This window comes from Acanthisitta chloris, unplaced genomic scaffold, assembly GCF_000695815.1.
Source record: "Acanthisitta chloris isolate BGI_N310 unplaced genomic scaffold, ASM69581v1 scaffold9177, whole genome shotgun sequence".
Taxonomy (NCBI): Eukaryota; Metazoa; Chordata; class Aves; order Passeriformes; family Acanthisittidae; genus Acanthisitta; species Acanthisitta chloris.
In genome coordinates, this window is record NW_008683176.1 from 1,151 (window position 1) to 12,805 (window position 11,655).

Sequence of the window (11,655 nt, forward strand, 5' to 3'; positions counted from 1 at the left end):
TGTACTGCTGGTCTGGCAAACTTTGTGCTCGTCTGAAAGAGATTTCCAGATTTAATTCTGCTGTACAGAATGGAATCTCTATTGCAGCCCGGTGTGGACATTGTTTTCTCACCTTCCAAAAGCAATTTGGCTCTCCAGTTGCCTTTCAGTGAAAGAAGACCCTGAAAATAATTTTCATGAGCCAAAATCCAGCAGCTTTTCTGGAACTTCTGCTGTATTAAGCATATTGGGTGCATATGTTTTAATGTCAAGTTCTGAGATGCTTTAGGATATCAATTTATGATGATTTCTGCTTATCAGCAGTTTCTTGTGGTTGCCTGATGGTTTTTCTTTTACTAGTAGTGTCTCAAAAGAGTAAAAATGTTAGCTTTAGGCACAAGGTTCACCTTGTCTGTGGAAGCAGATTAATATTTGGCTATGTTAATTTGTGAAAAGAGCTAATAAGAAAATGAGTCTTCTGATAGGAACTGGGAGGAAGAATAGCCATTTGCTTCATTCCCATCAGCACAGTGAATTTACTGGTGCAGCTGAGGCACGTTGTGGTGGTACACTCATGCACTGGTCACTATCAGCTGCTTGCTCATGCAAGTGACTAATGTAAGGCTAGTGCTTTGGCTTGCTCAAGATGTTCTTGATGACAACACCTTTTTTACAGTATTTCTTTGCTTATTTTCTCTCTAGAGTTTTTGATTAGCAAAGGCGTTGGCAGTGTAAGCTCTGTCCTTTTACTTGACAAAACTGAACATACCTTGAATACTGGGTACAGTTCTGGACCCCTCAGCTCAAGAGGGACATTGAGGTGCTGGAGCTGGTCTAGAGAAGAGCAACGAGGCTGGTGAAGGGACTCGAGCACAAGTGCCATGAGGAGAGGCTGAGGGAGCTGGGGGTGTTCAGCCTGGACAAGAGGAGGCTCAGGGGAGACCTTATCACCCTCTGCAACTCCCTGACAGGAGGTTGTAGTCAGTTTGGGGTTGGTCTCTTTTCCCAGGCAACCAGCAGCAGGACAAGAGGGCACAGACTCAAGCTCTGTCAGGGGAGGTTTAGGTTGGATATTAGGAAGAGATTTTTTTACAGAGAGAGTGCTCAGGCATTGGAATGTGCTGCCCAGGGAGGTGGTGGATTCACCATCCCTGGAGGTTTTCAGGATGAGACTGGATGTGGCACTTAGTGCCATGGTCTAGTAACCATGGTAGGGTTGGACTTGATGATCTTGGAGGTCTTTTCCAACCTGGTTGATTCTATGATTATGAAAACTAAGTATTCAGTAATTGAAATACATTTTTCTTGTTTCTTTTCCTTGTTTTCAAACTGGTGGCATGCATAGCAGTACTAACTGGTATGAATGAAGCAGACATTCCAAATTCATGACCATATTTCCCATTACAGCAACACAAGCATCATAGGATTGGTTGCTGAGGCAGTGCCCAGTTAACACACAAGGAAAAAGAGGGATTTTATGTGTCATGAGAGCTGCAGAGATCTGCACCTACAAGTCCCACAGAACTAGCTCGAGCTAGAATGGAGCTGCACAACGTAGAGTACAAGACCCAATGTTGAGTTGTTGTGCGTTCAGGTCCATTTTTAATCCATCTTTTTTTTTTAAGGTTGAATTATAGAAGTCTTTTGTGGAGGTGTTAGGGATCCTGTTTTAGTTGCTGAATGATTCAGGCTGTTCTGATGGTGTTGGAAAGGTTGGATGTATTGCCCAAGGAAGCTTTGATGTAATTGACAGGTTAGATTGAGAGAATGAAAGCAGTACCACCTGGGGAGCTCTTTGTGCTAACAGGAAAAAGTCTATGGCTGGAACACTGTTCATAGTGCTCATTTATAATGATTAGCTTTTACAGAATAATTACCTTTTCAAATTTATTTTAATCAAAATGGTATAAACTGTCTCCACATGAAAGCCCATGGATTTTGGAAATTTCAAAAATCATTATAAAGTTGAATGTAGAAGTATCTATAATATGAGTTTATTTTTCCCATAGGACTGTTTGACTGTGTCTGTTGTTTGTCTGTCACTGATACTTTGCTATAGTACTTCAAGCATTGGAGTAGGTGGGAGTTGTCTAGAGGTTGTTTTATCCCATTAAGTCATGGTTTTGGTACATTTTCTTCCAAACTTGTGTTTATAGGAAAAATGTCGTGCAAATTCCTCTCCCATAGATGACAGTGATGTAGTAATTAGGGGTGGAAGGACCTCTGAGGGGCTGACTCCCCTCTCAGAACAGAATCTGCTTAAACAAGGTTCCCAGGGCTCATTCACCTGAGCTCTGAATGCCTTCAGGGCCAGAGGTTCTACCATGTCTTGGGAAACTTGTCCTGCACTTGACTACACTCCTGGTGATTTCTTTATTTCTCCCATGACGTTTTCTCCCAAGATGTTTTTACAAATAGAAGGAATGGGGAAAAAAAACCCCATCAAAACTCACTCCTGAACATAAATGTTATCATTGCTTTCAGTGTTGAGGCTGCTTGAGTTGAAAAAGGGGACTGCAGTAGGACAGAGATGTGAAAATATTATCTGGAAGAATTTTGTAGACCCCTTTGGAGTTCTCATGTGCATTGCTTTGGTGTTATCCACTCTTGTAAATTGCTCTGTCTTTATCTTCTCTAGGAATATGAAGACAAAAGTGGACGAGCTCACAGACCACTCTCTCCAAAACAGAATGTGAGGAAGAATCTGGATTTTGAACCACTCTCCACTACAGCACTTATTTTAGAGGACAGACCAGCGTAAGTTTTGGGAAGTGCCATAGTGAGGGTCTCTTTGAAATTAGGTTGGCAAAGATTCTCTAGCTCAGTGTCTTTGCTTCCTCAGATTATTTAAAATCTAAAGCAGAATTCTTTCCAGAATATGAAAGTGGATTGATAATGAGAAAAGTTATTCAAACAGAAGGAACTTTATTTCATAATAACAGCAATGGCTTTTTATGAAAGGAGGTAGTTAGGAGAGCAGAGCTCTGGTCTGGAGAGATTCTACCTTCTGAACAGGGAATTTTATTTGCAATGGGAGAACATAAACATGAAAGTGAAGCTGGTATATGCTAAAGGAATTGAGAAGCAAGATACAGTGTCTTGTTTACACAGAAAACCCTCCATAAATAATGAAACAATATAATGCTTGCTCTGCAGTGAGTTTGGTATCACATTTTAAAGAGTGTTAAGTACTTGATAAGTTATTTCATACCTCTGCTACTGCAAGGAGATTGTTGGATACACAGACTGACTCCAGAGCAATTTACTGACAGCTGCTTTACCCTATTTTGCTCCTGAGTGACACACATTCAGTCATGTTCAGTCAATTAATGAATGGTATCTGCTTTATGGGCATGCTGTCTGCATTTGTAGTGTAGCTGTGCATTGGTGTGAAGACCTGGCATTGTATAGATCTGTGTTTCCATCAGCAAATCTGTGTGAAAAGTGCTCATATCCAGGTAGTCTAATTATAGGGTTATTTAGGTCACTTTTTTGGCTTGGCTGGTGAACTGTGTGGCAAGACCTTGGGACATTTAGAGCAATGTAAGAGTGATTATTTGTTATAACAGGATTTATTATGCACAGCTGGAAACAAAACATTGTAACGTATTTGTTGTGTTTAAAACCTGTCAAAAGTCTTTCTTCTTGTGTGATGGCCTGAGCAGTACAGTGTTCAGAAACACAGAATTAGTGATAGGTTACAGGAGAATGTTCAGATTTTGCATTCTTTGCTGTTGAAAGTCTGAGGAACTTCTAGCAGAAAAGGTATTTTAAAGATTCTAGACAATTGAATCATCATTTCTTTTGTGTAGTAGGGAAAACTGCTCTGGACAGCAGTGCTGTCCTGTGGCTTTCTGAAGAATCTTTTTTGTCATTGTTTACTTAAGTTTGCATTCTTCTTTTTTTTAACCTATTAGGCTTTAAGTGATTTCTTCTTTATTTCCTATGCCAAAAAGTTAAGATTTCTGCGAGAAAAATACAGCAAGATTTTGTTCAAAATGGCTTGATTTTCCAGTTTTTTTCTTTTGTAGGATTTATGTAAAACTTTCTAGTAAAAAGATCAGTAAATATTCCGTAGTCTTTATAGCTCTAAGTGGAAAAAGTGTTGGTTGAATCTTAATAGATACTAAAGACCATCTCACATGTATGGTGGTGATGTTAAGAGACAGGGCAAATAATTTGAGTGGTGGAATTTAAGTTGGTTTTTCTTTCCAAACTTTCCCTAGTTCTAAAGACTTGGATAAAAAAAAATAAATAATGCTGATCAATTTACAAAAGTGAATCTGGAAAAAGAGTAGATTTGTTCTCTGTGGTGAACGAGGACACCAGTGTGGAAAATTTACTTTCATTGTTCTAGTAACACTCTTTTGATTTGACAAACTATTCCCAGGCAGGTACAGCATGGCTGTGCCTACTTTACAGACACTGTGATTGTGTAAAAAGTAAAGCAAATTCATTATTAATGGGGGCTGTGCTGGTGGCTAGCAGCTGCCTAATATGTGACACCTTACAGGAACATGAAAGTGAATTTTTGCAGAGCTCTTCTATTCACCAAAGATACAAACTGTCCTAGGAATAAAATACAGTGTTCTACAATACAGAAGAACAAAACAGTCATTTCCTGCTTTGATGTTTTGGTGATCCTGTATTTGTATGGGACACATGTGGTTATGTTAATTACAGATATGATTGGCTTAAAGGTAATGTGTTCTGACATGTGAACATGTGTATTTATATGGCAGAGTCTTAATCACAAAGCAGAATGTTGTGTTGGTATTGATGAGGTGAGAATATTAAGGATGACTTTACTGTGAGGGTGGTGGGACACTGGCACAGGTTGCCCAGGGAGGCAGTAGATGCCCCAACCCTGGCAGTGTTCACAGCCAGGTTGGATGAAACCTTGAGCAACCTGCTCTGGTGCGACCTGTTGGGAGTAGATGATCTCTAAGGTCCATTCCAGCCCCTGAAATGTTGTGCTTCTATGACTCCAGTGCCACTTGCTGCTCTAGAAGTGAGGGGGAGGAATTAAGCCTTTGACATAGAAATGAGGTCTCAGAGAGCAGAAGGAACAAGGAGGCTGTGGTAGGGAGGCACCGTGTGTGGGTAATGGAAGTTGTGGGTCTAAGTCTTAAAATGAGATGCACAGAAAAAGAGTGTGTGTTCCTATATCTTACCAGTTTAAATCAAAACTACCAGCTTGGTATGTACCTCTGTATTCCCTTTATGAAGATCAGCCTGTGGGTTCAGTGAGTTTAGTAATAAAAATGCTGAATTTACCAAACATAAGGAAATTACTCAGCGTATTTTGTGTATAAAAGTAGTCATAACTGGTCAGTTTTCTTCCCTTCCCTTCTGCTGATCCTAGCAAAAAAAAAGCTTCTTTCCAAGGATCTGTTGTTCTGCTCTTTGATTGGATATTCTGACAAGAAGCAGTGTGTGCTTTTCTTTTGGAAGTGTCTAGAATTTTCTTTAGACAGCCATGCCAGCTGCAAATACTGATTGTTTCATTTTTTTTGTGTTAAATTTAAGGAACCTCCCTGCAAAACCAGCAGAAGAAGCTCAGAAACACAGACAACAGTACGAAGAAATGGTGGTTCAAGCAAAAAAAAGAGGTGATGAAATTTTTAGTCATCAGAACAGTAAAGTTGAGGGGTATTTCTAAACCTGAAATGCACTTGTGTCAGTCTGTTGCTCTGTAATGTGAGGGATCTGTACCTCCCTATCACAAATGAGTGTTTTATGATCTCCTAAAGGACCACACTCCCCTCAAAGAAGAATCAATCCAAAGAGAGAGGAACAAAGGTAGTTTCACTGAAACGCCCCATCCCATGCTGTAAAAGAAAACAGTCCTGGAATCCAGCAGGAAAGAAGCTTTTTAATGTGTAACTCCAAAATAAATGAGTGGCATCTATTTGTGGGTTTAAAAATGTACTAATATACTGAAGTAGATTGTCGGTCAAATTAGTGAAGACTAGACTTAGAGCTGCAGGGTGTTTGGCAGTTTCATGTTGGAACAACCTGTTCAGGCTGTACTGCATAAACACATAATTTTCCACATAGGAAAATGAATGCAGTTATGTTAATTTGATGATCTCTCACTTAAAATTTACAGCTTTGTTTTGCTCTTAATTTCTTGTCTGACATTGTTCAGAGAAGTGTTTTAGTGACGCTGTAACAGGCACATGAAGTAGAGGTGACAGTAGTGGTTTCCTTCTGCTGATATATTTGACCATCTGGGTTTTCTAATTAAAAATCAGCATTGCAATAATAGGAAATTTGGACTCATAGAGGTTTTGCTTCCAGGGAGAGCTACTGGAAATACTTTTTTTTCCAGCTGGCCAGACCCCTGAGCCTTATGAAACAGTGGAGAGATGATAGGCACCCAGGACTTCCTTGCTTTCTGTAGCTGACACACTAAGAGAAGTATCCTCTCGTGGGTTTGAACATCATACTCTTAACCAGTGAAGTTCCAACTTGCATGTGTCCTGTTTTAGGACATCCACTTAATGTGTAGTGGTCCAAAATAGTTTCTCTGTTCTTTGCATGTAGGGTAGGTGGTTTGGGAGAAATGGGATGATGGTTAGGCAATGGACCAGGTCCTTGTGCTGTCTTCACTTTACTGGAGTCTGTCATTCTGTCCAGATAAACACTGTGGCAAACCCATTTCCCCTAAAGCCGCTCCAGATGAACAGCTTTGCAGAGAGATACATTGTCTAGAGGTCAGGAGACCAGAGAGTGTTAACACCCTCTTTTTGGTTAGAGAAGACTTGCAAGCCTGCATTTAGGAGGCTTACACAGAGCTTGTGTCGTAGCTGAAAATAGTATGAGGCAGTTGGTGTGGTTCTGCTCACTCACAGCTTCTGCTGGGCTTTAAAGTGGGCACAGCAGGTAGAATGTGTTCGTTCCAAAGACCTCGTTCATGGTGCTGCTGTTGTTCAGTTGGTTTTACTTGCCAGGTCAGTACCTTCTCATACTGGAGACAGAGTGTTTGCACACACACGTGTCCTGTATTTCCACTGTGCTGCTATGAAGAGTGTCTGCCTGCATTTGGTAAAGGCATGTCTAACATAGCTGCCAGTGGGAGAAGCAGTAGTTGATGATGCAGGAAGAAATACTGAGTGATAGTGCAGTAATGTGAAATGTTTTCTTTTTAATTAACTGAAGGTTTCCATTTGTGATGTTTGACATTTAGGTTAACCATATCTGAAGTCACATCACAAATGTGGCTCGTGTGATTTCTTGACAGTATATCTAAATTGTGACAGAAGAATGAAAGCAAAATACAAGACTTAAGTTAGTTTTTCCTGTACTTTTGAGTCTGCCTTAATAAAGGGGTGAGGCTTTATTAGGAAATACTCTGACCTGTCCTACTAGGTGAGGCTGTTGGCCTCAGGTGGTGCTTTGAATTAGCACTCAGAGGTGCTAATTCAAAGTGACTAGTGTGGGTAGATTTGAAGGGTCAAAGGAGCCCATATATTATCCAAATCCCTTTGTCCCATCCATCAAAAATGAGCTTTATGCATAGTTCCACTTTGTCCTTCATGCACCTTGGGCATCACTGCTTAGCTTGCTGTGTGCCTGGGAAATGTTTAGAGTTCAAACAGTCCACTGCACCTCTGGGTGAATATAGTGTCCTTTTCCATGGTTGTATAGCCATGACTAGCTCTGGTTTTATTCACCTAATGAAAATTCCTTTTCTGCAGAGCTTAAAGAAGCCCAGAAGAGAAAGAAACAACTGGAAGAACGCTGTAAACTGGAAGACAGCATTGGCAATGCTGTTTTAACTTGGAACAATGAAATCTTGCCCAACTGGGAAACTATGTAAGGCAGTATGTTATACTGAGTTTTAATTTAAAATTGCAGAGTCCATGTCCTGAAGAGAAGTTACAAAGTTAGGAAGCATAATTTGAAATGGTCTTGGAAGCTTTTGTTTGAAAGTCACTTTTGGACAGAAAGAAAATAAGCAATGTGTGTTTCATTATTTCTCTAAGGTGGCTGGAAGTAATGCAGTGCCAAATCTTAAGACCTGCCTTTAACAAGGGCTCAAGATCTCAGAAACTGGGAAGCACTGAGAAATGATCTTTGGTAGAGAATGTGAAAGCATCAGGCATAACACTTGAACTCCATGAATTTATCAGAAATGAACTTGCCTGAGCTGTTGATGTAATACCAGGTGTAGATCGAAGTATGTGTATGGTTTATGAAGCGTCTCTAATTACAGAGGAGTATACCTGCTGGGATAATCAAGTGCTGGAAAAGAGAAATAGGGAAAAAGTGATTAAAAAACCCCATGTTAAGTGCTAAAAGATTTCCTGCAAAGACACAGCACAGACAGTTGATCAGCTACCTTCATGGTCTTTGCTAGTCATCTTAAAACAACCCTCCCTGCCCCTCCCAAAATACATCCACCACCACAACAGAAACCAACAGCTCTCTCAATTGCAATGTGTTTAACCACAGAATTCAATTATCCTGAGAGTGTATGTTCCAAATACAGACAGAATTTGTTGGAAAAATGTGTTTTTGGAGAACTGAGGTATAATAAATTGTCTAAGCAAATTGTGGATTTACATCTTTGTCTTCAGCATTTGAAGATGCATCTGTTATGGTTGCTGTAAAAATGAAGTCATCTTTTCCTATAGTGGTTTATAAATCCAGGATTTCCCCAGTGTATTTGCTATTTTGCATTTTAGTGGAGAATCTGCTCTTAGATGAACAGGTTGTTGTGGTTTTACCCCTTTCATTGGTGCTGAGGTGCTATTCTGTCCCTCCTCCTGGGCTCTCAGATGGATGAACTGGCTGCAGCCATTTCAAAGCCTGTGTTCTGTTAAGGTGCCTTTCATGCTCCCACCTCAAAGTTACTCCTTGTCACACCTTCATGCATTTTTCCAGAAGCACAGACCTACAAAGATGGGTGTGAAACCACGTCTATTTGCACAGCAGGGTGATGGCAGAGGGCAGAATTCCATAACTTATTTATGTATTTAGTCTTACATGGAGATGTCCAGTCTTTAGCATAGGCAGTGGCATAGGTATGGACTTCCTTTTCATTTGTTTACTGCTTCCCTACAATTCTTGCTGGTCAAGTGTGGTTGCAGATTAAGGTTCTTCTGGTTGCTTCTGTCAAAACAAACCATTACCTCGGGAGGAAGGAAACTTTCCTTTACAGTTCAGAGCAAAACAGTACAAAAGAATGGGTATATGCAAATTGTATTTGGCTTCTTGGCCTATTGATGTGCAGTTGAGCTGGCAGTGAACTGTTTCTCAGGATGATCTGTTTCGCTCCAAACAGGTGTTGTTCCCGGAAGGTTCGAGAGCTGTGGTGGCAGGGCATTCCGCCCAGTGTGAGAGGCAAAGTCTGGAGCTTGGCAATTGGCAACGAGTTAAACATCACCCATGGTGAGACTCTTGGTTTGTCCACGTCCTGCAGAGAGAAATAGTAGGGGGACAGACGTGTACCTGTTGTGGTGTATCAGAACCTGAGGTGTGAGCGTGAGGAAATGTTACCTCGTTACCCTTTTTAGTGGTGCTTTGATGCATTTTGTTCAATAACACAGTGTCTTTTCATCTTGTAGCTGTTCTAGGGCTCCTTGAATTGTTTCTGGTTATTGCTGTTGCTATGTCTTGCTTTGATGTCAGATGGAAATGGTCAGAACGAATGACTCAGACTTTTTATTTTTCTTTTGGAAACTTAGAATTGTTAATTTTGTGACGCCTGTGAGTGTGCATACTGTGCTTCCTTTGATTTGAAGCAAGGCAAGAGGGTTTTAAGAGACTGAAAGGCTCCTGGGAAGATTTGTACTTCGGTTTGTGTGTGTGTTTGTGAAAGCAAAAATAACGTGCTACTTCCAAGCTCAGAAAGACTAACATATGTATTCAATTCCAACATGGAAATGTGGTAGACAATACTCCTGTATTGTGCTGCTTTTCTGTGCTTGGTTAGTTACCTTGGGTGGAATTCTTACATGGAATTTGCCAGACTCTCTTAATTATCCACTCAGACTACGATTTTAAACATCAGTGCTCTATAAGAAAAAGTATATCCTTGAACATCAAAATGCAACTTGTGCCTGGATTGCCTTTCCTTTTCCCTGAATCTGAAGTTCCAGGTCAGTAGAACAAATCTTTCAAAACCATAACCTAGTTAGAAGTTTGACTACTGTGTCAGAGTTCCTGTTACGGGCAGTGCCTCGGGCAGCATTGCCCATGTGGTAGCTAGTGGACATGAGCATAGCCAAATAGTGAATTTGATTTTCTGTTTTTTTTTTTTCCCAGAGCTGTATGACATTTGCTTGGCTCGTGCCAAAGAGAAGTGGCGATCGCTTAGCACAGGAGGGACTGAAGGAGAATGTGAAGGTATTGCTTTTGCTGAGTGAGCTGTGCTGTGTTACACAAAAAGAGGTTTTGTACAGTCATTCCTTAAACTGAAATCACACACCTTAAACAAAAAAATTCAGCTATAAGGATGTCTTCTGATAAGAAGAAAATGTCTTTTTGTGGAAGCAAGAAATAGCTGTATTTGTCTCAAAGAAACTGTCTCTTGTAAAACATTTTTCTTAAGAAGCAGTCTCTTAAGTACAGTACTTATTTTGATGCAAATTTGTAGGAAAACTAGGGAAGTTTGGGGATTATCATTTCAATTGCAACACTAAAATAATTTTCTGCATCTGTAGTTTTGGAATTGAGGCTCAAATGATAGAGGAAAATTGCATTTTAGTCCCTTATTGCAACTTTGAGCCCATCTCGTGGGTGTGTTTCAGAGAGCAGCAATTTATTTTTGCAGACGAAGTGGTTTGAGCTTTACTAATTAATTGGGAGAGTTGTCTGGTTTTGGGAGAGTAAAAACTACATGCCAATGCTTGAAATTTCTTTTGGTAAGTAATTATGCTGAGCAGAGCAGAAAGAGGAGAACATGCATACTGGCATTTATCAGCAGAAAAATGGTTTTGATTGGAAATCCCCTATTTTGTTCTCTTAAGATTGTCTCCATCTTAAATAAAATGGCATCTAGTGCATTTCCATCTTCCTCCTGCATTTTTTTTTCTGGAGTGTAGATGCTCCTGTGATTGGTACAAGCATTGGCTGCTGATAACTCTTTGATTGCTCAGTAAGCAGCAGTAGGTAATTTCCAACTATACTTACCGAAACAGAATACAAAGAAAACATTTTGATATCAGAAAGAAAACGAATACTATTTTGTGTGAGATCTATTTCAGCTCTGGAGGGTATATTGTAGTGTCCATTATCACTAAAAACACATACAAAGATTAAATAAACATGAGTTTGACAGTAATAGAGGTAGGTGGCATCCATCAAATGCTGCTGCTTTAGGACTTCTCTCTCCCACTACAGCCTTTCCACAGAGGCAGCTATTCCAGGAGCCACTGGGAAGCCTTGTTGAGGGTGAGAGGGTCACAGACTAACAGGCTTGTGTCTGTCTGATGATTTGTCAGCAATACCAGTGACGTGCCTGACCTGCCTTGCCCTGCATCTTTCCCTGCATCACTTCAAAACATATTGAGGGTCACTGTGCACTGTAGGATTGCTCTAGGTCAGGACATACTGCTTAGCCTCTGTGCTCAGTTCAGGGAATTGTTCTGTCTATACCCTTATTCCCTTACATCCACATCAAAATAAATGAACTGTGTAAAAGCTAACCCTTCCTGGAAAATAAAA

The 11,655-nt window shown here is 40.3% G+C and overlaps 1 protein-coding gene across 1 annotated transcript in view; it reads left to right on the forward strand.

Annotated features, from left to right (window-relative positions):
• Positions 1-2,618: 2,618 nt before the first annotated feature.
• The window catches only part of TBC1D14 (TBC1 domain family, member 14), a 25,934-nt gene continuing 16,897 nt past the window's right edge, over positions 2,619-11,655 (forward strand). The window contains exons 1-5 of the mRNA XM_009078819.1: positions 2,619-2,736; positions 5,509-5,591; positions 7,683-7,800; positions 9,272-9,378; positions 10,255-10,335. Coding sequence (XP_009077067.1) covers positions 5,567-5,591; positions 7,683-7,800; positions 9,272-9,378; positions 10,255-10,335 — 331 coding nt within the window. The 5' untranslated portion in view covers positions 2,619-2,736; positions 5,509-5,566. The remainder of the gene's footprint in view (positions 2,737-5,508; positions 5,592-7,682; positions 7,801-9,271; positions 9,379-10,254; positions 10,336-11,655) is intronic.